This window comes from Macrosteles quadrilineatus, unplaced genomic scaffold (assembly GCF_028750875.1).
Source record: "Macrosteles quadrilineatus isolate MER2022 unplaced genomic scaffold, UCM_ALF_1.0 Scaffold_8__2_contigs__length_117827958, whole genome shotgun sequence".
Taxonomy (NCBI): Eukaryota; Metazoa; Arthropoda; class Insecta; order Hemiptera; family Cicadellidae; genus Macrosteles; species Macrosteles quadrilineatus.
Genome location: NW_026542601.1, coordinates 36,451,762 through 36,477,745, shown reverse-complemented (window position 1 = coordinate 36,477,745; position 25,984 = coordinate 36,451,762). Strand labels below are relative to the sequence as shown.

General features: G+C 33.3%; 4 protein-coding genes and 1 non-coding gene across 5 annotated transcripts in view; 2 read left to right on the top strand and 3 right to left on the bottom strand.

Moving 5' to 3' along the window:
- The window catches only part of LOC129001685 (breast cancer anti-estrogen resistance protein 3 homolog), a 243,564-nt gene that overhangs the window by 198,936 nt on the left and 18,644 nt on the right, over positions 1-25,984 (bottom strand). The window lies entirely within an intron of this gene.
- LOC129001687 (uncharacterized) lies at positions 1,151-6,308 on the bottom strand. The gene is made up of 4 exons (XM_054429081.1): positions 6,207-6,308; positions 5,348-5,441; positions 4,006-4,077; positions 1,151-2,003 (listed from the first exon to the last, which is right to left on the bottom strand). Exons 1-4 carry the CDS (start codon positions 6,231-6,233, stop codon positions 1,204-1,206), a joined length of 993 nt encoding a protein of 330 aa, XP_054285056.1. The 5' UTR covers positions 6,234-6,308; the 3' UTR covers positions 1,151-1,203.
- LOC129001686 (uncharacterized) lies at positions 7,059-11,212 on the bottom strand. Its single transcript, XM_054429080.1, has 4 exons — positions 11,126-11,212; positions 10,522-10,615; positions 9,182-9,253; positions 7,059-7,930 (listed from the first exon to the last, which is right to left on the bottom strand). Exons 1-4 carry the CDS (start codon positions 11,150-11,152, stop codon positions 7,110-7,112), a joined length of 1,014 nt encoding a protein of 337 aa, XP_054285055.1. The 5' UTR covers positions 11,153-11,212; the 3' UTR covers positions 7,059-7,109.
- On the top strand, positions 12,701-12,772 carry Trnaq-cug (transfer RNA glutamine (anticodon CUG)). Its single transcript has one exon. It is a non-coding gene; the product is annotated as a tRNA-Gln (tRNA).
- LOC129000322 (uncharacterized protein K02A2.6-like) overlaps positions 23,528-25,984 on the top strand; it is a 38,745-nt gene continuing 36,288 nt past the window's right edge. Inside the window, exon 1 of the mRNA XM_054427284.1 lies at positions 23,528-25,658. Coding sequence (XP_054283259.1) covers positions 23,528-25,658 — 2,131 coding nt within the window. The remainder of the gene's footprint in view (positions 25,659-25,984) is intronic.

Below are 25,984 nucleotides of genomic sequence, written 5' to 3'. Positions count from 1 at the left end.
ATAAATCATATAAATAATTAGTTTTTCAAACACAGTACAACACATTTTTAGGTTATATTAAATCCAAACATTGAACGAAATTGAAAACGCTTCTCCAGCTGATCGTAGTTGTAATATCTATTAGTGTTGCCAACTTATTTTCAAGCGTACGTGTGTACTACGTGCATAATAAAAGCACGCTGTTTTGTGTCGTTTGGTTGGAATACTGGTGTGCGCCAAAGTAAGGCTTTCTGTACCCAGACCACGCGAAATCATCACATTTAAATGCGTTGGGATGATGATTCCATCCTTTTTAATCAACACAATGATTCAGCAATAGCAAATATGTCAATAGACTACTAATTCTTTATCCTTAAACGACCAATACCTTAAATTACATTCCCTACGTATACACTACCTTATACATGTTCGTATGAATTTTGTCTACGTACTATACAATACATGCTGCTATGACGCTGTGCATGTTTCTGGCACCCGTAAACATATGTCTCCTGCCTCGTGGTTACCCTACACCTGCTAAAGGCGTACCAAATAATAATGTGGCTAGCACATTATTGTTTATTTTTTAACATAAAATGTCTTCATCCCAACATAATAAAAACGAGTATATTTTAGCCAAACAAATTAAAATCTATAAACTATTAGGCAATCCAGTTTGAGGTAGCTAAAAAATTGAAGGGTTTGACTGCTTATTGAGATATTAATTTTAAAGTAGTGTTTCAATGCAGTAAATGCAACAGATGTATTAGAAAACCCCACACAAAATGTGTTGAGATGAAAATCCACGAGCTGTGAACAATTCATATTTATTTATTTTCGTATCCAATCGAATTGGCAGCTCTATCGTATTATGATGATTTTCTGAATTTTCTAAATTTCCAATTTAATTATTTATGTCTTTCGAGGTAAATCTTAAACATGCTTTAGCTAAAGAAAGTTCAATAAAAAAAAGTATTTTGTAAATAGTTGCACGTTGAAAAGTTGTTTCATAATGGTACATACACAAGTGAAAATGTATGCATTACGACAAGTGTATGATAATTATATTGCATACACATGTATGACAATGCATATATGTGTATGCATAAATGTGGGATTGTTGGAACTTAAATTATATAAAAACATGTAGGTAAAAAAATCATAAAACGAGTATTGTCACATAAGCATTTATGCGTATTATGTGTAGACGAGAACAGTTTACTTTCATTTGTCATCAGTCTTTGGAGGAATACCGGTTGCCTCATATTGCCGTCGGAACTCCACGTTCAAATCGCGTCCTTTCCGAAATAGTTCTTGCTTCTTTCGTAGATGTTCCTCTATCGTGGTTTTCAGATTCCGAATATTTTGGTCATTTGAGCTTTGTAGTCCTTGATTTAAATGGCTTTTCGCTTTTTCCATCTCATTGTTGAAGTCGTCATGTACTTTCTGGTTCACATGAATCCCCATAGCCACAAATATTATCGAGTCCAGCATCCCGTCATACTGATCCCCAATTGCAATAAATGTCTTCAAGAATTCTTTATTTGACTCCCGAGATAATGAATTGATGAGATCTCGTACTCTATTATTGTCTCTTATATTCTCTCGTGACATTTTGTCAATTTCCTTATTGTAAGGGTCGCAAATAGGTTTCAACTTGTTTATTTTCTCTTTCATCTCTCTGATTTCGGCATCGTCCATATCAGATTCAACCGACGTGAAAGACCCTTCATCTGGCTTTAAATGCAATGTCACCTTTCTCCACTTATTATGATCTTTGTAATAGAATACGTCTGGTATGATGCTGAAGATGCACAGGTCCGAAGTAGGACTACCGATCATCAGAAGAGTTTCGTAGTGAAAATTGTATATTTCCATTCCTCTTTTGCATTCCCTTTTAAATTCCTTTAACAAATTTATCGGCTTCCATAGTAGTTTGACTGTTTCAATGCACTTGTTGTTGTTGATTTCCACGTATTGATCATAGTCGTATATGCCGTTGTGGAAGTTCAGAAATCTAATATCTGGCAACATAAGCAATGTGTTATTTTCTATTTTCGTTTGCTTGTAACATGCACAACAAACCATACTACGCTCATTAGGCTTGTAATAGTTATTTGTGTAACTAGTGGTGAAAGTGGCACTTTGCTGCACACGAGCCGCAGGCGAGTGCGGAATGATCTCGAGTGCAGCAAAGGCCTTTTTCACTCGTGTTACACATTATATTTTTCCTACAGTCACTATAAAGCATATAAATAATTAGTCTTTCAAACACTATACAACACGTTTTTAGGTTCAGCTGGCAACACAAATAGGTGCCCTAGAGAAAGTAGTACCCGCGGTCTGTATCACTCCGCTATTTTTCCTCGGCAAGAAATGTACTCCGCGTTTTGAGAATATAGTTCCGTATGTTTTTGTAATTTGAAATGGTTTCCGCGCCTAAAAAAATGCTTTAAAGGTATTTTCTTGTTTATTAAGATCGTAGGAATGTTTTAAAAACGTTTAAATTAAAAGTCCAGAAAGTTCAGAAATACCTAAACTATAAACACGAAATGACAGGTTAAATCTTAGTTATAATAGTCAATCAGCTGCTCAAAGTATTATTATCTTTAAGTGTTGCCAACCTATTTCCAAGCGTACACGGATTACGTGCATAATAGAACCACGCTGTTTTGTGTTGTTTCGTTGGAATCCTGATGTGCGGCAAAGTATAAACCGTACGGCAAAGTATAAACCGTACGGCAAAGTATAAATATGCAGCAATTAGCAGCTTTCTGTACTATAAACAGTACAAGGAAGCCAACTTTGTCGGGTGACAGTAGGAAAAATCTATTTTGCGTCAGATCAGTGTGAATACTAATTCTTTGACATTTGCATTGTGTGATTAACAAACGACCTAAGTATTTAAGTTTCTCTAATTTCAGTTGTGTAAAAAAACGCCAAAATTGTAAAGTAAAAAGGCTATGGTTTAGATCGTTCCTTTTGAAAAAGTAAAAAATAACAGTGGCGTAAATAAACTTACAAGAAAGAAGCTTTTCTTACTTCCCGTGAAAAGTGTGCTATTGGATCATCCCGACTACAAGGGTAATGCGATGGTTATTTTTATACAACAATGAGATGTTCAATGAGATTTGTTGTAACCATATGTACAAACTATTTTTTTTAAACACACAAAAATAACATAGTTTCGGGCTTTGATTTCTGTCTGATGAAGATAGTGGAATTGATTGTTCTATTGTAGTCTCAACCAAAGGGGTTAGAGAATATGTTTCATATGGGGGAAATAACTAATGGTGGGTTATTTCAATGTTTACACATACTAATTGGCTGCCGTGAGGACTCTAGGTTAGTACATACTTCTACATACCACATATACTTCTAGGTGTGATATAGTTAAATAATTTGGCTTTAAGGGTTAATTTCTAGACAACTCCAACCCAGCCAGAATGAGGGGACTTCCGAAGAGGTCTTCTAACTTCTTTCCTAAAGAGAACCTAAGGACAAGTTTAACCTCTTTTTTTCTATTAAAACCATACTCATCAATCAGACCATTTTATTATTTAATTATAATCAACAACACTGTATTTTCCTATGGCCATTTTCCGAGGAAAACAATTTTAGCAAGGATGTTAGAACAGAAACGGTATGGACCATAATCATGGACAGATGATGTCACTGGCCAGTAAGTTAACATGTTTGTATGTATTATTTATTACATGTGACGATAATAACAACGTCCAAATCAGATGTTAAGGTGTAGCATAAGACTCGGGCCGGTGCCGCAAATTTTCTATGTTTGTGATTCATACCATTTCTGTTCTAATATTTGATTGTTAGTAACTACAATTTTAAGCTCAACAAAAAGTACCCCCATTTAAGTATCCCTTTTCCCATTTGTTTAACGTCTACTATGTATTCCTAATTTTCCAATAGACAAATCCGAAGGTGATCTAGGAATAACTTATTCATTTATTGTTTAATTTCATTATACAATATCAATCGTTAGTTTTTAATGAGGTATATCACCTTCATTGTTGTTGCTTCTCGGTTTCCCCTTGCCAATCCTGCTTAAAACGCCACTTCCAAGGGGATTTTCTTCTGAAAGTCCATACATATTTATCAACTTTGATAAATTCGCCATATCGTGCAAATGGAAGAAAGTTACTTGTATACAATTAACTATATCAGAAATCTGACAAATAGTTTATCTCATTAGATCGTTAACAACCCCTATAATAGGTAAGTTAACAACTCTTATAATAGATAAGGAGTGGGAGTAACTATGATTTTATTTTACATTATACATTTTTTTTCTATAGGAAAAATCACAAAAGCTGCAATGCCATAATTTAAACCGTAACTTTTACAGCAATTGCCATTGTACCATTGTATTTGATACTTCCATATATTACTTTCTCCCCCTATATATAGTATATGGAGAAAGTATTCTGTTCATAAAAAATTTCGAGTTTGAGTTTTACATGGATATATGCGCTCCCAAAGTGGTTTTCGAAGAGTATCTGTGTGTGTGAAATTGTGTACAGAGCTGCAGACCAACACCTGCGATCGGATTAAATTAAATTTGGTATTATTTACTAACTAATGGTGTCTCTGGGGGTTTTTCAACTTTTTATCTGATTTTTAATTGTGATTTCCGTAAAAAAAAACACGCAAAATACCCAAAAAAATCCGATTAAACAAAACAGCTCATACGACGTATATTAACATTTAGTATGCTATAACCCTGTTAACTCTTATATACATTTTACATACCCCATTGCTGAAAAATATGGTTAAAAAATAATTGAAACTTTTTCTGAGATTTCTCATTAAATACATTAAATAACGAAAAATGTGGGTTTCCAAAAAAACTGCTCGACCTGATTTGATTAAAATTTAGTGTGATAAAATCTTTTTGATACTAAACAAAATGTGACAACCCTAATTGCTATAAATTGCTAATAGCTAATTGCTGTACAAATTACTGCTCAAAAGTAATTGCAACATTTGCGATTTTCTCCATACAAATCACAGTTATTCCCACTACAGCTTATAAGAGCTGTTGGCAAGGTAATGGGAGAAAGTATGAGTCAGATCACTTATACCGTTTATTTATTATATTTCAGAAACAGTCTTTCTTTAAAAATCAATCCTAAAACAAATCTTATATGCATGAAATAAAATCAAATAGATGTCATTGTGTATTTATAAATATAAAACATCATATAACCGAATTTAGTTTTCTTTTTACTTTACACGCTACATTAAGAGCTATAATTATGATATGTTTAAAATTTACTATTAAGCATAGCTAAACATTCAGATTACAAATCAAAATACTTTCGTTCACATAAATCTACACACTTACTGTCTTTAGAAGAAGTAGAGGGCCATCTAGACCAGCCCATTGACCAGTCAAAAATGCCAGCATCAGCAAAGGCCAGTACTGAGCCGAGGATCAACTAAACATACATTTTTGTAATTCTGACTCATCTTAACTAACTAGTTACGATTTAATTAGAAAACATACACAAAATATTCAAATACAAGTGAGGTAAAAAACTTGTTTAATTTTTTGAAGGATGTTTGCATAACATAGTTAAAAGATTCAGAAGTCACGATATATATGTTTAAACCCTTACTTCAAAACTTACAGACGTTGGGCTCAAAGTATTTCAAAGTATGCAGTTTGTTTCAATACTTAAAATGTATTCATTACGGAGCTCGTGTTAAAAATTACATAAGTCGCATTATAACTTTAAAATACTGTAAACTTTCTCACAGAAATATGAAATTAGTTTTTAAAGAAATATACATATAAAACTATTAAATTAGTATATTTGTTCGTTGGGGCCTAAAGTGGTCTGGTTTACAAGCAAGGTTTTCTGTGCCCACTAAAATTTAACGAATTATAAGGCACAGGGTAAAAAAGTGTTGTCCATCCCTATGTTAGATGTACCTACTCCATAATTCTTCACAAAATTGGTATTATAATTTTTTTTTTACTTTTGAAATAGCTCTAAAAAGGATTTTAATTTAGTTTTGCTGTTCAATAAAAACAACACTTTTGCCATTGTTTGTAGTATTGTAGTAGGTATAGAAATCAGGTGTTTTATCTGCAGCATATTGTTTTGAATTATTTTTGATGAAAATAAGACATTTACAATTATCAGGATAAATAGCTAACATTATTAATTTCTAAGTATTAAATTATCGAGGATACTCACTAGTATTGTTATACTTGGCTCCCGCATTGTATGTAAGAGCGGTAGATTCTAACGCTGAACAAGTGGAAGGTTACGTAAATTCCAATTATCATACAGAACAATGCATGGCAAAATATAATTACCTACAATTTTCATTTACGAAATAGCAATTCAGAGTCTTTCAATGTGTGCTGTTCTATATAACTTATATCATTTTGTATTACTTTTTAATGTTTAAAAAATAAAATCTAAACATTAAACGGATCTTTCGTCTTGCTTGGTGTTACCTTGACCTTGTTTTATTGTCACAGCTCATTGCTAACAAGTGTCATTGCTACCTAAATCGTTGCAAATATCGTATACATTTTACAAAAAAAAAAAAACACCTAAGGGTTTGATTGACTGCTTTTTATTCAGATATTAATTTTAAAATAGTGTTTCAATACAGTAAATGCAACAGATATATTAGAAAACCCCACACAAAATGTGTTGAGATGAAAATCCATGAGCTATGAACAATTCTTATTTATTTATTTTCGTATCCAATCGAATTGGCAGCTCTATCGTATTATGATGATTTTCTGAATTTTCTAAATTTCCAATTTAATTATTTATGTCTTTCGAATACATGTTAAACATGCTTTAGCTAAAGAATGTTCAATAAAAAAAAGTATTTTGTAAATAGTTGCACGTTGAAAAGGTTGTTTCATAATGGTACATACACAAGTGAAAATGTATGCATTACGACAAGTGTGTGATAATTATATTGCATACACATGTATGACAATGCATATACGTGTATGCATAAATGTGGGATTGTTGGAACTTAAATAATTAAAAAAACCATGTAGGTAAAAAATCATAAAACGAGTATTGTCACATAAGCATTTATGCGTATTATGTGTAGACGAGAACAGTTTACTTTCATTTGTCATCAGTCTTTGGAGGAATACCGGTTGCCTCATATTGCCGTCGGAACTCCACGTTCAAATCGCGTCCTTTCCGAAATAGATCTTGCTTCTTTCGTAGATGTTCCTCTATCGTGGTTTTCAGATTCCGAATATTTTCGTCATTTGAGCTTTGTATTGCTTGATTTAAATGGCTTTTCGCATTTTCCATCACATCGTTGAAGTCGCCATGTACTTTCTGGTTCACATGAATCCCCATAGCCACATACATTATCGAGTCTAGCATCCTATCATACTCCTCCCCAATTGCAATAAATGTATTCAAGAATTCTTCATTTGAGCCCTGAGATAATGACTTGATTAGATCTCGTATTCTACGATTGTCACTCATATTCGCTTCTACCATTTTGTCAATTCCCTCTTTGTAAGGGTCACAAATAGGTTTCAACTTTTTTATATTCTCTTTCATCTTCTTGATTTCGGCATCGTCCATATCAGATTCATCCGACTTGAGAGGATTACTTGGGCTTAATTCTATCCTTTCATCTAGGACTTCCTTCACTGTCACCTTTCTCCACTTATTATTATCTTTGTAATAGAATACGTCTGGTATGATGCTGAAGATGCACAGGTCCGAAGTAGGACCACCGATCATCAGAAGAGTTTCGTAGTGAAAATTGTATATTTCCATTCCACTTTTGCATTCCCTTTTAAATTCCTTTAACAGATTTATCGGCTTCCATAGTAGTTTGACTGTTTCAATGCACTTGTTGTTGTTGATTTCCACGTATTGATCATAGTTGTATATGCCGTTGCCGAAGTTCACAGATGTAATACCTGGCAACATAAGCATTGTCTTATTTTCTATTTTCGTTTGCTTGTAACATGCACAACAAACCATACCACACCCATTACTCCATTAGGCTTGTAAAATCTATTTGGTGTCAGATCAGTGTGAATACTAACTCTTTGACATTTGAGTTGTGTGATTAACAAACGATCTAAGTTTCTCTAAGTTCAATTGTTTAAAAACATGCCAACTTTATAAAGTAAAAAGACTAGGGTTTGGGTCGTTCCTTTTGAAAAAGTAAAAAATAACAGTGGCGTAAATAAACTTACAAGAAAGAAGCTTGTCTTACTTCCCTTGAAAAGTGTGCTATTGGATCATCCCGACTACAAGGGTAATGCGATGGTTAACAATTAAGTGTCCAATGAGATTTGTTGTAACCATGTGTACAAACTATTTTTTTTTAAACACACAAGAATAACATAGTTTCGGGCTTTGATTTCTGTCTGATGAAGATAGTGGAATTGATTGTTCTATTGTAGTCTCAACCAAAGGGGTTAGAGAATATGATTCATATGGGGGAAATAACTAATGGTGGGTTATTTGAATGTTTACACATACTAATTGGCTGCCGTGAGGACTCTAGGTTAGTACATACTTCTACATACTACATACCACATATACTTCAAGGTGTGCTATAGTTTAATTTTGCTTTAAGGGTTAATTTCAAGACAATTCCAACCCAGCCAGAATGAGGGGACTTCAGAAGAGAACCTAAGGACAAGTTTAACCTCTTCCTTCTATTAAAACCACACTCATCAGACCATTTGATTATTTAATTATAATCAACAACACTGTTTGTTCCAATGGCCATTTTCCGAGGAAAACAATTTTAGCAATGATGTTAGAACAGAAACGGTATGGACCATAAGCATGTACAGATGATGTCACTGGCCAGTAAGTTAACATGTGTGTATGTATTATTTATTACATGTGACGATAATAACAACGTCCAAATCAGATGTTAAGGTGTAGCATAAGGCTCGGGCCGGTGCCGCAAATTTTCTATGTTTGCGATTCATACCATTTCTGTTCTAATATTTGATTGTTAGTAACTACACTTTTAAGCTCAACAAAAAGTACCCCCATTTAAGTATCCCTTTTCCCATTTGTTTAACGTCTACTATGTATTCCTAATTTTCCAATGGACAAATCCGAAGGTGATCTAGGAATAACTTATACATGTGTTGATTTATTTCATTATACAATATCGAGCGTTAGTTTTTAATGAGGTATATCACCTTCATTTTCGTTGCTTCTCGGTTTCCCCTTGCCAATCCTGCTTAAAACGCCACTTCCAAGGGGATTTTCTTCTGAAAGTCCATACAAATTTATCAAATTTTATAAATTCGCAATATCGTTAAAATGGAAGAAAGTTACTTGTATACAATAAACTATATCAGAAATCCGACACATAGTTTATCTCATTAGATCGTTAACAACCCCTATAATAGGTAAGTTAATAACTCTTATAATAGATAAGGAGTGGGAGTAACTATGATTTTTTACATTATACGTTTTCTTTTCTATGGGAAAAATCACAAAAGCTGCAATGCCATAATTTAAACCGTAACTTTTACAGCAATCGGCATTGTACCATTGTATTTGATACTTCCATATATTACTTTCTCCCCCTATACATAGTATATGGAGAAAGTATTCTGTTCATAAAAAAGTTCGAGTTTGAGTTTTACATGGATATATGCGCTCCCAAAGTGGTTTTCGAAGAGTATCTGTGTGTGTGAAATTGTGTACAGAGCTGCAGACCAACACCTGTGATCGAATTTAATGACATTGTATTATTTACTAACCTATGGTGTCTCTGGGGTTTTTTCAACTTTTTATCAGATTTTTAATTGTGATTTCCGTAAAAAAAACACGCTAAATACACGAAAAATCGGATTAAACAAAACAGCTCAAACGGTTTTGATTAACATTTAGTATGCTATAACCCTGTAAACTCCTACCAAAATTGTACAAACCCCATTACTGAAAAATATAGTTAAAAAATAATTAAAACTTTTCTTAGATTTCCCATGAAATCCATTAAATAACGAAAAATGTGGGTTTGCAAAAAACGGCTCGACCTGTTTAAAAATTTAGTGTGATAAAATCTTTTTGACTCTAAACAAAATGTGACAACCCTAATTGCTATAAATTGCAAATTCCTAATTGCTGTAGGTACAAATTACTGTTCGAAAGTAATTGCAACATTTGCGATTTTCTCCATACAAATCACAGTTACTCCCACCACAGCTTATAAGAGCTGTTGGCAAGGTAATGGGAGAAAGTATGAGTCAGATCACTTATACCGTTTATTTATTATATTTCAGAAACAGTCTTTCTTTAAAAATCAATGCTAAAACAAATCTTATATGCATGAAATAAAATAAAATAGATGTCATTGGGTATTTATAAATATAAAAAATACATCATATAACCGTTAATTTTGTTTTCTTTTTACTTTACAAGCTACATTAAGAGCTATAATTATGATATGTTTACAATTTACTTTTATGCATAGCTAAAAATTCAGATTACAAATCAAAATACTTTCGCTCAAATAAATCTTCACACTTACTGTCTTTAGAAGAAGTAGAGGGCCATCTAGACCAGCCCATTGACCAGTCAAAAATGCCAGCATCAGCAAAGGCCAGTACTGAGCCGAGGATCAACTAAACATACATTTTTGTAATTCTGACTCATCTTAACTACTAGTAACTAGTTACGATTTAATTAGAAAACACACACAAAATATTTAAATACAAGTGAGGTAAAAAAACTTGTTTAATTTTTTGAAGGATGTTTGCATAACATAGTTAAAAGATTCAGAAGTCACAATATATATGTTTAAACCCTTACTTCAAAACTTACAGAAATTGGGCTTAAAGTATTTCAAAATATGCAGTTTGTTTCAATACTTAAAATGTATTCGTTACGGAGCTCGTGTTAAAAATTACATAAGTCGCATTATAACTTTAAAATACTGTAAACTTTCTCACAGAAATACGAAATTCGTTTTGAAAGAAATATACATATAAAACTATTAAATTAGTATATTTAATCGTTGGGGCCTAAAGCGGTCTGGTTTACAGGCAAGGTTTTCTGTGCCCATTAAAATTTAACGAATGATAAGGCACAGGGTAAAAAAACGTTCTAAGTATTAAATTATCGAGCATACTCACTAGTATTGTTATACTTGGCTCCCGCATTGTATGTACTAAGACTACTAAGTACTAAGTAAGAGCGGTAGATTCTAACGCTGAACAAGTGGAAGGTTACGTAAATTCCAATTATTATGCAGAACAATGCATGACAAAATATAATTAAGTTACCTACAATTATCATTTTACGAAATAGCAATTCACAGTCTATTAATGTGTGCTGTTCAATATAACTTATATCATTTTGTATTACTTTTTTAATGTTTAAAAAATATAATTTAAAAATTAAACGGGCCTGTTGTCTGCTTGGTGTTGCAGTGTTAAATACTGTACCTTGACCTTGTTTTAGTGTCACAGGCCTTTGCTTTAAAGTGTCATTGCTACTTAAATCATTGCAAATACTGTATACATTTTACAAAAAAACACCTTATGAATGCAAAACAAACAACATGAGGGCATATTCGCGCGATTCGCGTAATATATGTTGGCGTTAAAACATAAAGTTACGTATTTTCGTCTCATTTGCTAAAAATCTGAATTTTTATTTTTCAAGATCATTGTGCCGTACAATTGATGTGCCAATCCGTATGCCCGAGAGTTTACTGTATATAGTAGGCCTATTAGGAAAGCTAGGCTATTAGCTATTTTTGTCAAAAAAAAAAAAAAAAAAAAAAAAAAAAAAAAAAAAAACATATAGCATCACATTTTAATAATATTAATAATAATTTTATTTGAATACCTAGATTGCCTTAAAAACTCACTAAAATGCATGAAGCTTTACACATTTTACTCCTGAACCCCCCCGTTATCCCGGGGGTTATTCCATACCCCCCTCCCGGAGAAAAAAAACAGTCTAGAACCGCCTTTAACTGTATTTTAAATATTAAGTTAAGATTTCCATTAAGTAGTGGTTAACACAGACATCATTAGCTACAAGACGTGAAACGTGTGTTGTAAATACAAATACTAGATTTATGAGATTTATGTTATACTGTATAATCAAGTTTAAATATATATATTTAGATAACTTTTGAATTATTTACTTAGTTTCTAAGTTAGGTTATTTCAATGCATAAATTGAATTCTTGAATACGATAAATTATCCTACTGTAGAAATTATTTGCACTTATTGTTTGTGACCTCATTAAAAAAATAACATTAGATAAAATTAGTAGCCTACAAATCGTTAGTAAAAATTTAGAAAATGACCTCAAGCTTGTAGGCATATGTCAATTTAAAATATTTTTAATTATACCATACTCCTTTTATCTATGATTATACCTAATATCATTGACTATATATACCTATAGTTGACTATATACACTCTAACTATAGACTATATATACCTGTAGGTATATGTAGTGAATGCTAATATATTGAAGTGTATTTAAAAGAAATAATTTCGTTGAATATCGGCTAAATCGAAGCTCACATAAAACGTTCTACAAAGTTGATCGGTGCAGTTAGTTCCCGCGTTCGTCATGTGGTAGCAGCACCAGACAGCGCTGCGGCGCTGCGCACTGTTTGATATTGATGCGACCCTTGCCAAGTAAGGGCGCTTTGCTGTGAGTTCAAATTTGCTTGGCCAGCGTAAGAGGTCCCATGGTGTAATGGTTAGCACTCTGGACTCTGAATCCAGCGATCCGAGTTCAAATCTCGGTGGGACCTGAAACTTTTGAATGACTGATTTTTCCTTTATTTTTATTCTGTGTTGATGAAAGAAAATATCGTTCAACTATATTATTCAACCCCGGTTAGAATTAAAATTACAAAATTTAACTAAATTGCAGTCTTATCCCATGGTCTTATCTTATGTCGTATTATAGTCGTATCTGATTACAAATTGCGATTGAAAATCTGTCCCATGAATTAAAAAAATTTTAAGATCTGACATTTAACCATTTCTGTTTAGGGCACAAAAATAACAAGTACTAGATAATTTCTATATTAAATTTACATTTACACCGGTTATACCTAGACATGTTTAGGTACTGGTACGCGGTACAGTAATGTAAGTTTATGATCCTACCTATGAAACTAAAGTAGGCCTACTATTTCACGGACATAAGTGTCGAAATTAAAATTAAGCAGCCAAGGTTATTAAAAAATCGTCAGGGATATTAGAGGCAATTTAATTATAAATATAATCAGCCAAAGGTCAAGGAGCTAACCAATCAAATCAGTTTAAACCAGTGATACAATTTTTATGGTTGGAAACACTCCAAAATGGGTTTGTTTGTCATGGGTACGTAACCATAGGCAGGGCCTCGATGACGGCGTCAATCCCGCTAGCCTTTCTACAATGTAGCGGTGTCACCGAGCGCGGCAGCTTACTTCACATAATATTGTCCATTTGCGTTAAAGTTGGTCTAACATAGTGCGGTGTAATTTTCAATCATTAAAAGTGGCATTTAATTAGTTTTTTTTTTACAATGTTATACATTTTGTATTCCTTTAGTCAAAAGAATTTTCATTTTCACTGGAAAAATAATTGGTCAGCTTCAGCTAGTAACTTAAGTAATGTGTTTGACATAAAGTACATTTAATTTACATGAACTACAACAGATATTCATTTGTAATGCCAAACTAAATACAAAAAAATCACAATATGACAACCAGATGTTCTATACATTTATATTGCAATTTATTCGTCATAGATAAGCGATTTTGTATACACCGAAGTAAGCTATATTTCTAAATAGAGTGAAAAAAAAAATAAAAAGAATAACTTGGTCCAAATTAATAGCTTGAGTTTCACAACTCCAGCCATAAAATCGAGCTCCACCGTGTCTATCCCAACGATGTATATAATATACATCGATGGTCCATCCCGCGTCTACGTGACGGGGATCCCGCCACGTGTAGTTTGCTCAAAATTTTGGCGCGTTCACGCGGGAATCCCGTCGCGGTTTTCACGCTCGTGTAGAATGGTCCTTACCATTACCACCGCTCGCCGCTCAGACATATCGTGGCAACCCTCAACAAATTTACACGCAATTAAATTAGATCCGATGTCAGAGCGGCGCCACTCGTATCGTACCCGGGGCCCACTACACATGATTTGATAAAGCTATCTAATAATGATTAATGTATTGTAAGCTATATCATGGATTAAAGAGAAGACCCCACTACTTTAATCTACTCTACTTTAAACTTTCTTTGGTTATACACGAGAAAAACACATTTCAATTTCAGATCAACCAAATTTTATGTTGTAGTAAAACATTTTAAAATATAAAATACTCTGGACGCTAATACAGTAATCAGTCTACTGAAATTGTATATACTGTTGAAGTGATATACTGCAACGAGGGCGACGACCCAATTCACGTATCAAAAGGCCCTACACTGTATTTTGGATTGAAGAGATTGCAGAAAAATGGAAGATGGATTGGATTAAAGGACAGCAACACCCAAAGAAAGATAATCCAATTGCTACGCTGAACAAGATAACCCAATCTACCAAAGCATATTTGAAGAAAGACTCTACAGGTTCTAGAGTGTTCTGCTTTCCTGATACCTTCGCCAATTCTCTCAGTACAATTCTGCGACAATTCTGACCCCGGATGCCATTTGTACTCGGGTAAGTTTCAATATCCATTTCAGCTTTAAAATTCTAAAATCACTTTTAAATGATTCTATGACATCAACACTACATCTTTCTTAATGACTTTTTAGCACCGAGACCTTTTATTTATTACTACTTTAATTAAATATATAAGCTGAGCACTAACCCCAACCATCGAAGTATATATAACACAACCCCAACCCACCAAGGCGTGAATTCGGTATCTTCCACCCATACCCATCGATATAAACACAACTTCCAACCGAAACCCCGAGGTGGAAGAGACAGGAGACCTTCAACGGGATCGTAATATTTTACCTACTGTAAGTTTATTTCGTATTTTTCCCTTCTAGAGAGAAAGATCGAAAATCGAATATCGAGAAAGATGTCATACAACAAAAAAGGTTGCTGTTAAAGGTCCTGCAGTATGATCTATTCGATTGGTATGAAGAACTCCAAAGAAACGTTTTTGTCTTCTACAACAAAAATGTCACGACCATTTTTAACCAAACATGAACATTGAAGGCACGAAGAGAATAAATTTTGTTGATTCAGTTATAATTTAGTTATTGGTCTGCCATAAAGAGACCTGCTTTCTGCCTAAACGCGACAAATATTTGTTTGAGATTTTATACTTTTACTACACTTTATTTCTATAACAAGAAAGTGAAGTTTTCAAATCAAACCAGAGAGAAGGAGAAGCACGTGGTCGAAGCGGTTTCTATTTGCTGTTGGAAAGTATCAGGATTTCAGATATTGGCAGCACTTTGTGTTCGACACTCGACACCGCTCGACACTCGACAGCCCTGTCTCTTCGGTTCGAATTTCCCTTCTTGAAAAGACAGTTTGAAAATATAGTAAGCTATTTTGCGTACTGTTTATATGCGTTATACAGGGTGAGTTTTAAATGAGTTCCCCCCCTACTTTTTTCTACATTTCTTAAGATATCAACTCCGGACCACGTCAGATCATTGTAGAGTAGTAAGTACTTCATTTTGACTGGGTATAAATTTTTGGCTGCCATCTTGGATCCGCCATATTGGATACAAAGTTTTTTTTTCAAATGTAAAGGTAAGGCTGTGACCCATTGTTTTAAACTAGATTTTTATGCTGAATACGATGCTGCAATTCGTTTTTAAAAATCTTGATCCATTCTAAAGTTATGAGAACTTTTTATAACATTATTTTAGCACATTTTAACATTGTGCATTTAGAAACTAAGAACATAATCCCAAAATAGTGCTAGATAAAGATAAGTATACACCACATAATATACATAAATCTTTATCTAGCACTATTTTAGGGTTATGTTCTTAGTTTCTAAATGCACAATGTTAAAATGGGCAAAAAATAATGATATAAAAAGTTCTCATAACTTTAGACTGGATCAAGATTTTTTTAAACGAATTGCAGAATCGTATTCAGCATAAAAATCTAGTTTAAAACAATGGGTCACAGCCCTACCTTTACATTTGAAAAAAAAACTTTGTATCCAATATGGCGGATCCAAGATGGCGGCCAAAAATTTATACCCAGTCAAAATGAAGTACTTACTACTTTACAATGATCTGACGTGGTCCGGAGTTGATATCTTAAGAAATGTAGAAAAAAGTAGGGGGGGAACTCATTTAAAACTCACCCTGTATAAACGCAAGCCCGCATTTACCCAAGCAGTGGTAAATGTTAGCAAATTTTATATTTCATTGATCAAACAATGCTATTTATCTGCTGATTTATTAGTACAAAGAAATGGACAAGTAACGGCTGATTAGCACGCACAAGTCCACATAATTAGCCTACATTTAAAAAAAATGTCTTAAAGTTTGTTATACATATTTAAAACATTGGGTGTTAAAATGTGTCATCATATGATGTAAAAAGGTGTCGTTATACTTGTTTTTAAATTTTCTAGCCTTTTGTGTTTTTCGATAAAGTTCTTCGTTTTCGAAATATTAACCATTAAATGTAAGCTAAAATTACAATTTATATAATACTAACAAACTACCAATAAAATCAGATCAATTGAGGAAACACCTCTTTAATGGAGTAGGGAGCGATTTCTATGAGATAATTTTTTTATTTGTTTTTAAATTTGATGTTGCCAATGGGTTTTAAATGATTTGGAAGAAACCGTAAAAACCTTCTTCCGGCAAAGGTCTGCTTTGTATTTGAAAATAAAATATGGTTGCGACTATTTTCTCTTAGGGCTTTTCCTCTTGTATTGTAGCATAATTGTGCATTATCTGATATACAGTACTTTCTTTCGTAATGAGACCAGTTTCAAAAATGTATTTGGCAAAGACAGTTAGTATTTTAAAATTTTTGAAATGAATTTTAACACATTCATCATTTTTTAGTCCCATCATTGTTCTTAATGAGCTATGCTGTAATTTAAGGATTCGAGTAAGATTTTTCTTAGTTTAAGCTCCATATAAAGATATACCGTATGAAATGTCATACTATCTTTCATCATACTACAGTAGAATGACAATTCCCAACAAATTTGTTGCGAGGCTGAATATCTATTTTCCTAAGTAGGCTATAAAAAAGAATGAAAAAAAGAAAGCTGGAGTCAAAGACATCTCTGATACTGTATTGACAAAGAAAAGTGTTCCCTTTAAAATACATCACATAAGAAGTTATTTGAGTTTATCATCGTGATTATGAGGAGTACCAGTACATAACCTTTAATTTAAGGCTGGTAGATGTGTAAACAGTATTATTTCAGTAACATATTATATTATTATTATATTTAAGTAGTTTGAATGTATTATTAGGTTGACGGGCATTACCTAACACATTAAAATTACGGTTACTACCGAAAGAAAATTGTTTAAATACATGAAAACCATTTTGAGAGCTTTTAAGGTATCAAGGCACCAATTTCTGCTTGTAAAATAACAAGTAAGCTTAATTGTGCAACATGGCGTAAAATATGGTTCATCAACGGGTGACCTGGTTGTTAATTAGAAAATAATCACTTTTTCGTACCTTGATGGTTTTGTAAAAAATGAGTTGCAAGATAAAACCGCATAGACTTTAACCGATTACAGGTCGTCCTATTTGGCACAGGAAAGCATCCGAAAAATGTTAGTTACAAAATAAAAATACTCCTATGGTATATATTACGTCTATATTAATATTGCATATACATTAGGTAAATAATGCGGATATATAAGGTATATTTTGCGTATATATTTGGTATATATTGCAGATATATTACAGATATATTACAGATATATTACGAATATATTAGACAGACGCTGCGTCACCGTGAATCATTGGACGATAATCAGGAGTACAGAACAAAACAGACAATTATTCGTGAGCAGGCTAGAAACACTGTGACTGTATACATATTACCTTTGACTGTAAATCCTAAGGATTTACAGTCAACGATATTACCCTACACCATCGATATATAAACACAAGGTACCTATATGAACTAAAGGTGACTATATACAAAAGGTGACTATTTTACTATTTCGATTATTTTAAGTAAATCGGGTTATTGAGAACCATCGGTATTTACACTTTCACGCTCTTTCAAAAGAGAAACTTACGCAATTACTAGAAATATGTTGCAACCACAGAAAACGTACTGTGGTTGCAACTCGTGCTACTACGCTATCAACTTTTTTTACTACAGAGAGAATACAGAACAAACACTGCGTCCAGTCTAGTAGGATGAGTACAGTTTCTGGTGAGTTGTGAAGAATGGTTGCTAGAACTTTCTACTCTCCTAATAACAACCGAGCAAAAAGAACCCCGGTGATGGGAGGAGTTCGTTTACTCGTGTTGGGACCATCGACGTATATAACAAACACTTGGGACTTAAATTGTTCAGTCCCGAGATTATTCTATCTCATGCATCCAAATAATGGAATCTATATAATATTATTATAATATCTAAAGTACCTTTTAGATATTTTTTGTTGTAGGGCCATAACCTCCTTAATTCTTCACAAATTTCCATAAATGAGGTGCCATTTTAAAGCTCTTTTTACCCACAAAACATAGTCCCTTGGTAGATTTCCCATCCTTATAGAACAGCTGAAGCAAATTTTATTGTTAGTTCTGTCCGGTTTTTCTGTAGATGTCGTGTTTTGTTTCCAATTTGTTCCTATTATTTTAGGGTTAGTTTCTCATTATATGAGTCTCACTGTTTGGTTATATAGCAAGTGGACTAGTTATTGTTTATGATTAGATAGTTTTATTTGTTTAAACGAAGTTTTAATTTACTGAAATAACAAGAAACCAATTGTAAAGAAAACACGACATCTGTAGAAAACCGGACAGAACTAACAATAAAATTGGCTTCAGCTGTTCCATAAGGAAAAGAAATCTACTATGTGAATATGTTTTATCTATGCCACTACATGGGAAATATATAAAGATCACTAAAGATCACTATATTTTCTAATAGGTTTTTTTTTGTAAAAACAATCTATTATATCATTTTGCAAGTAATTTAGTGTTGGAATGTTTATTTGAGTTATTCGATCAGCTGACACATGTAAATTAAATTAATTAAATAAAAACAAATATTCACTTCTAAAAACCGAGTGTTTTATTTTTACTTCATATATGACGACAAACTTAGTCTGTGTTAGTTTAATTTTTATATTAAAATTACTCTTTCTACGATAAATACCCCGGAGATGAAATCAGATTATTCACTTTAAAGAAGTCTAAACCAGAACAACTCCAAAAGTAAGTACCACATGGATTCTTTAGCTTTTATGTTTCTTTATTTACGGAAATAGCCTTCCTTTTTTAGTTGACATACCTAAGTCCCTATTTCCAAATTTAGTCAAAATCCTTCCGCTGGATTTTTAGATATATATTACAGTTAGGCAGTTAGACAGACAGACAAACAGACATTGCTCATATTGGAGCATAGGATATTAATTATATACCAGTGGTCGTCAAGAGTTCGAAAACTCGACCAAAAATATGCAATGTTCAGACTTCTCTATTTTGACCCCACACTGTAAATAAAACGTGGGATTGAAATTTCTTCCATTTGTTTTGATTTTTTGTTTATACTGTATTTCGTTGTCATTTCGTCACCAGCGTAGCAACCCATGAGACCAATGTAAATTTCTTTTATTTCAAACAGATTTTTTGTACTTATTTTTTAGCCTAATTTATAAAGGGATTACGCACATATGCACATCTACAGGAAACTATCTTTATAACAGTATGCGTAGATTTTACCTGCAATGCACACGAGTTTTAGTGGTCGAAAATCGACCAGCGCCAGATAGAGGGTTTTAAATTAATGATACTCAATATACCTATAAAAATAAATATTTAGAAATCGATTTGCTGCACAAAAAATCCAACAAATTCGTTTAATAATATGTCTATAGATATCTAGTAAACTGTGAGATTAGAAATGCTCTATGTACTTTTGAATTGTTCTCCAAGGGAGTCTATGGAACCTAACGGACATCTTGGATTTGCCCGCCATAAGAGCAATGTTAATTTTGTTAATTGCAAACAGCCGCTAAAGAGTTACTTACCATCTCAAAATATTTTTTTTTCAAACATCAGAGTGGTTGTAGCTTAAATGTATAGCAAACTGTGGGATTATAAATTTTGTTTCTAGTTTTTTTTTTTTTTATTGTTTTACGAGTTAGAACGTCTAGGCTCCAATGGCTCAAGCGGCATTCCGACAATCCTCGTGGATTGTAATATTACATCCAGTAATCAAACCCTTACTATCTATGCTATGCTACTATCTATACTATACTATACGTGTTGAGGAACTGAGGTTTACTAGATTTTCAAACCTGATGGAACTGATTTTTAAGAAAATTAAAGCTTACGGAGTAAATTTCCAAAAACTGTGCATAAGGAAGATTTCCATGTTACCCGTTCTTGTGAAGAAATATAAAACTGTAGTAATTTGCTTGTTTATGGATGTAGCCTATGTTGATAACATTTTCCAAATGCATTTATTTAAACATCTTTGCCACCAAGACTGATAATTGAATATAATAGGTTACGTACCTTATTCCGTCTTCAGTCTTAACTTAGTCAATGCTGGATGACTAGTTTCGGGAACAAAGTCCCATTATCAAATCCTTATTTAAAACATCAATTGAATATGGTCAAATATCCGACGTAAGTCTTCATCAATGTATACATGCAGGTTGACGACACATAAAGTTTACACATTTTACATAAATATAGTTACAAAAACAATAACGATAACTATATTTATGTAAAATGTGTAAACTTTATGTGTCGTCAACCTGCATGTATACATTGATGAAGACTTACGTCGGATATTTGACCATATTCAATTGATGTTTTAAATAAGGATTTGATAATGGGACTTTGTTCCCGAAACTAGTCATCCAGCATTGACTAAGTTAAGACTGAAGACCACAGAAAACGTACTACTATACCCAGAATGCCAACCGCATGGTAAAAAGCATTAAGCGGTTTGAGAGAGCTTTGCCTGTCAATCCGTAGGCAGTGCCACCAGCGTTGCTATGCTATTGCATGGCAACGCTGGTGGCGCTGCCTACGGATTGACAGGCAAAGCTCTCTCAAACCGCTTAATGCTTTTTACCATGCGGTTGGCATTCTGTGTTATAGTAGTACGTTTTCTGTGCTGAAGACGGAATAAGGTACGTAACCTATTATATTGTATTTATTTAACCTTATTCTATTAACATTTTGTGAAAAAACATGTTATACCTTCTCCGTAGCAAACATGTGTACTCGCAAAATCTAAAGTGATTTAAATGGGGAATAAAAATGTCTTACTTATGGAAAATATCTATGGAAATATTATGGTTCCAAACAGACAAACTTAAATTCACTTAGTCTGCAGGTTTGCTGCGGCGGAGGTATTTTTTTACTTTCTAGGCTATAAAATAGCTATCAACTGGTCTAAAATTTAGAATTCTTTGTCAAGTAACTCAACAATACCATAATAATTCAGAACCCAGAAAGATAAAACCTACAGATAGGTTGGATATCACCATAGATCAAACATAATCCCTAGGGATATTACAGTATATTTGTATCTACTGTATGATATTACAGTCATCGATGTATAAAACCATTGACTATATAACACTAGTGTTATATAGTCAATGATAAAACCTCTACAGTTAACATCGACGATTCAGTACAGTACTGTCGAGCAGTGAAGAATGCTTGCTAACACTTTCTGATCTCCTAATAACAATGGAGTAAAAAGGAACCAAGTCCACGCCACGACGATCCGTGTTGGGACTGTGTAAGCTCAGTCCCAAGATTTGTCTAAAACTAAATTATAGAATATGCCTATATGTTTGATTATTTTATAGTTTAGAATTGTTATAAGAAAAAATACATTACCACAGTGCCCGCAACCATTTTATTAAAATGATTTCTAATATACAGTTTAAAGTTTGGTTTTTCAGTACTTTTATCAATAAACATTTGATTATCTACACTTGGTATTTTGATTGTATCTCGAACAAAACAAGTTCATATTAAACTGTCAACTCGAACATAAATTTAGGACACCGGTTTAAAAATTAAGCGTTTTATTTTTGCTTTATGCAACTATATGCTTAAACTGATTACTTAAACTAATTAGTAACGAAAAATAAATGGTTTCCTTTGAAAAATTCAATACAATTAAATACTCCCTATGGAATAGCCAAATTACTAGTCTAAAAGTACTGCCTACACTTTACTATTTTCAAAACATTACTAAGAAATTTGTCCTAAAACAGCTTGGTGCTCAATTGTTATTATAGTAATTAGAAAAGTGTTTTCCTCACACTACGATGTTTTTAGCCGTTAATGTTGCAAACCGTGACTTATAATAACATTATGCCGATGTTACAACTAAACGTTTATTGGGGGCCGAAAGCTACGTAATTTTGTCCATTCCATGCCAGCTGCTGTCATCGTATTTGGGGACCGAGCAGGGTTTACATCCCTATGGCCAAAAATCAGCTGTTCACTTATTTACTTAATAACATACTTAAAAACATAGTTAAAGCATTGTGTACCTATATTAAAAACACAAGCATTATCCATATTATGCTTTGCAAGATACTGTAATTGTTTTTTTGTCACCGCTGCCTAGCAACTATTTAATATTATTTTTGCTGATTCCTCAAATTATTTCTTCACATAACTTTAAAGTTGACTGTTAGTGTGCATTGTTATTCTGGTGAATAGTGGTAGGCCTATATAATAGAGTTATAGTGTGGTGGATAGCGTTCGTTCCACGGACCGAAATGGTTTTGCAGCTCTCGGTCGTTTTAAAGTTCTCGACTTTAACTTAAAACTTATCTCGAGCCGGCAAAACCTAATTTTCGGCCCTAGTTACGAAGTATGCTACCGTTTGCAATTCAGTTCTATGGTTGGTTCTTTACCAAATAATTCCAAAACTGTTGGTACAGTATACAACATTAACTGTTTGACACTTCTATTCTCCTGATACCAAGTAACCGAAGGAGGACTGTGGTGATGAGGTCGGGTGTCGCAAAACCGATTTGGATAGAGAATACGAGACGCTTTTTTAGCTCAGCGATAGTGAAATTTACTTCTGTTCAAGAGTCCTTGAAGGCTAGTGGCCATCTTGGATTATTTCAAACGTTAAAGAGTTATTTATCGTCAAAAAATATTTGTTACAAATCCCAAAGTGATCGTAATTTAAATATCTAGTGCACTGTGAGATCAGAAATTTTCTTTGTAGTTTTGCTATACCAGCTGATCATTATTTTAATATGATTGTTTATGTTTTGATTTTACAGTTTTGTTTTTCTGTTTACATCTTAATAAAATGAGTTCATTAAGTTATTCAAATCTATTCTTTATTTAAAACACAACAAATGGCGACGAGTGATGAAAGAAATGATATCAGAAGACTGAAACATAAAAGAGGAGCACTAAAAGGCCAGATTACAAGAACTCTACACCTATTAAAAAGCAAGGGTTCATCAGTCAATGATGCTCCTGGCAGATTAAATGTAGCAGAGGAAGCTTGGCATAAATTCATCTCACTACACGAAGATATTTTACAAATAGAAGATGAAGATGATTTTGAACAAGAAGAAGATTACAGGGCTGATGTAGAAGAGGTATATTTAGAGATAAGAGCATTGTTACAGCCATTCTTTATACCGAACAAATCTACAGATGAACACACAACTTCTATATCAGTTGCACACGATAGCCATGTACCTAACATTAACTTTACACCTTACACAGAGAACGAGACATTTAAAAACTTTTTGATGAGACTTGAAAACTATTTTCAGTTAAAGAAAATTACAGATGAAAAGACCAAGACATGTTTGTTTGTCAGTACACTTTCTCCAGAGATGCACCAAACATTGTGTGATACATTAGCTCCTGAGTTACCAGGTGACAAAACCTTCAATGAACTCACAGAATCTTTGAAAAATTGTCTTGAGCCTTCACCTAGCATACTAGCTAACCAACATAAATTTGTTTGCAAGGTTCAAGAACCTGGAGAGAACATAGCCGTATATGCCAGAGAACTTAAACGGTTAGCAACGGACTGTGATTTTTATTGTTATAACTGTGAAAGTACGGTAAGTGATATGTTCTTAAAAATGCAGTTCATACGGGGGTTAAAAGACAATGAAATTAGAATTAGACTTCTTCCAGAAAAAGATGGTAAAATTTCTTACAACGAAGTGGTACAAACTGCGATTTCCATAGAACAATCTAAATCTGAAAGTTATGAGATTAACCGGAGAGATGGAAATACAATGCTAAAAGAAACTGCAAACATTAACCGCCTACAATCTGGATACAAAGACAAACAAAGTCAATTTAAGGGAAACAAACCCATAGTTTCATTTGAAGATTTAAGAGGCAAGTGTTACAGGTGTGGCAGTGAACAGCACAAGGCTAATTTATGCAGATTTAAGAACGAATTCTGTAGGAAATGTAATAAGATTGGACATATTTCAAGGGTTTGCTTATCTAGAAGTGGAACTGATGTAAGAACTGGGAAAAACAAGGAATTGAAATCAAACTTAATTGATATTGAGGACAACCATTCATCGATCCACGAGGTTTATACAATGGGATCAACTTCATCTGGAAGTGATAAGTTTTTAATAGATGTGGACATTGAGGGAAAGAAGCTGAAGATGGAACTTGATACAGGAGCAGCGTTAAGCTCAATATCTTACAGCGATTTTCAATCACTACATGTAAATAAACGTCTTTTCAAAACCGCTGTTGAAATGAAAACATATACTGGTGAAATCATCAAGCCTCTTGGAGTTTGTTTTGTCGATTGTAAATACAGAGATTTTAATTTCTATGGAAAGTTGTATGTCCTGAGACAAAAGGTTGAGCCAATATTTGGAAGAGAGTGGCTGAGAGAAGTAAAAATGGATTGGGCAGATATCAAAGTGGTTGAAAGTGATTGTTCAGAAAAATTGGACAAACTATTGACAGAGTTTCAAGAAATTTTCACTCCTGGAATCGGAAAAATTACATCAGAACAAGGTCACATAGAGTTAAAAGAAGGAGCTAGACCTATTTTTATCAAACCTCGACAAGTTCCTTACGCATTGAAGAAATCAGTTGAAGAAGAACTAAATAGACTGGAGAGTAATGGAATAATATCAAAAGTTGAAAATTCAAAATGGGGAACTCCTATTGTTCCAGTAAGAAAGGCAAATGGAAACGTAAGAATTTTTGCTGACTACAAAGTGACGGCAAACAAACTTATATGTGACGACAAATACCCAATCCCGCGAATTGAAGATATTTTTTCTAACATGAATAAAGGTCGATATTTCTGCACATTAGACATAAGTAATGCTTATCTACACCTTCCGATGGACGAAGAATCTAGAGAAATACAGACCATAAGTACACATCTGGGACTTTATAGAGTAAATCGAATGATGTTTGGCATAAAAGTTGCACCAAGTATTTGGCAACGGTTTATGGATAAGGTTCTCCACGGTCTGGAAGGTACAGTTTGTTTTTTTGACGATATTTTGATACAGGGGAGCACTATTTCAGAGACATTAGATCGCCTACAGAAAGTTTTTGGAAGAATCAAACAGTTTAACTTGCGCTTGAATCGTGACAAATGTAAATTTTTCCAGAAGAGTGTCAAATATTTAGGACATGTCATAGACGAAAATGGCTTACACAAATCTGCTGATAATATCGAAGCTATAATTAAAGCCAAACGACCAAGTGATGTACACCAGCTAAGAGTATTTTTGGGTCTTGCCAACTATTACACACGTTTTGTACCAAACATGTCCAGCTTACTGGAACCACTGAATGGT

Coding starts and splice junctions, on each gene's coding strand:
- LOC129001687 (XM_054429081.1), bottom strand. CDS start 6,233: ATGCGGGAGCCAAGTATAACAATACTA. Junction 5,442..6,206: donor AGCCAAGTATAACAATACTA/GTGAGTATCCTC, acceptor ATGTATGTTTAG/TTGATCCTCGGCTCAGTACT. Junction 4,078..5,347: donor CTCTACTTCTTCTAAAGACA/GTAAGTGTGTAG, acceptor ATGGACTTTCAG/AAGAAAATCCCCTTGGAAGT.
- LOC129001686 (XM_054429080.1), bottom strand. CDS start 11,152: ATGCGGGAGCCAAGTATAACAATACTA. Junction 9,254..10,521: donor CTCTACTTCTTCTAAAGACA/GTAAGTGTGAAG, acceptor ATGGACTTTCAG/AAGAAAATCCCCTTGGAAGT. Junction 7,931..9,181: donor GAGAAGCAACGAAAATGAAG/GTGATATACCTC, acceptor TTATGTTGCCAG/GTATTACATCTGTGAACTTC.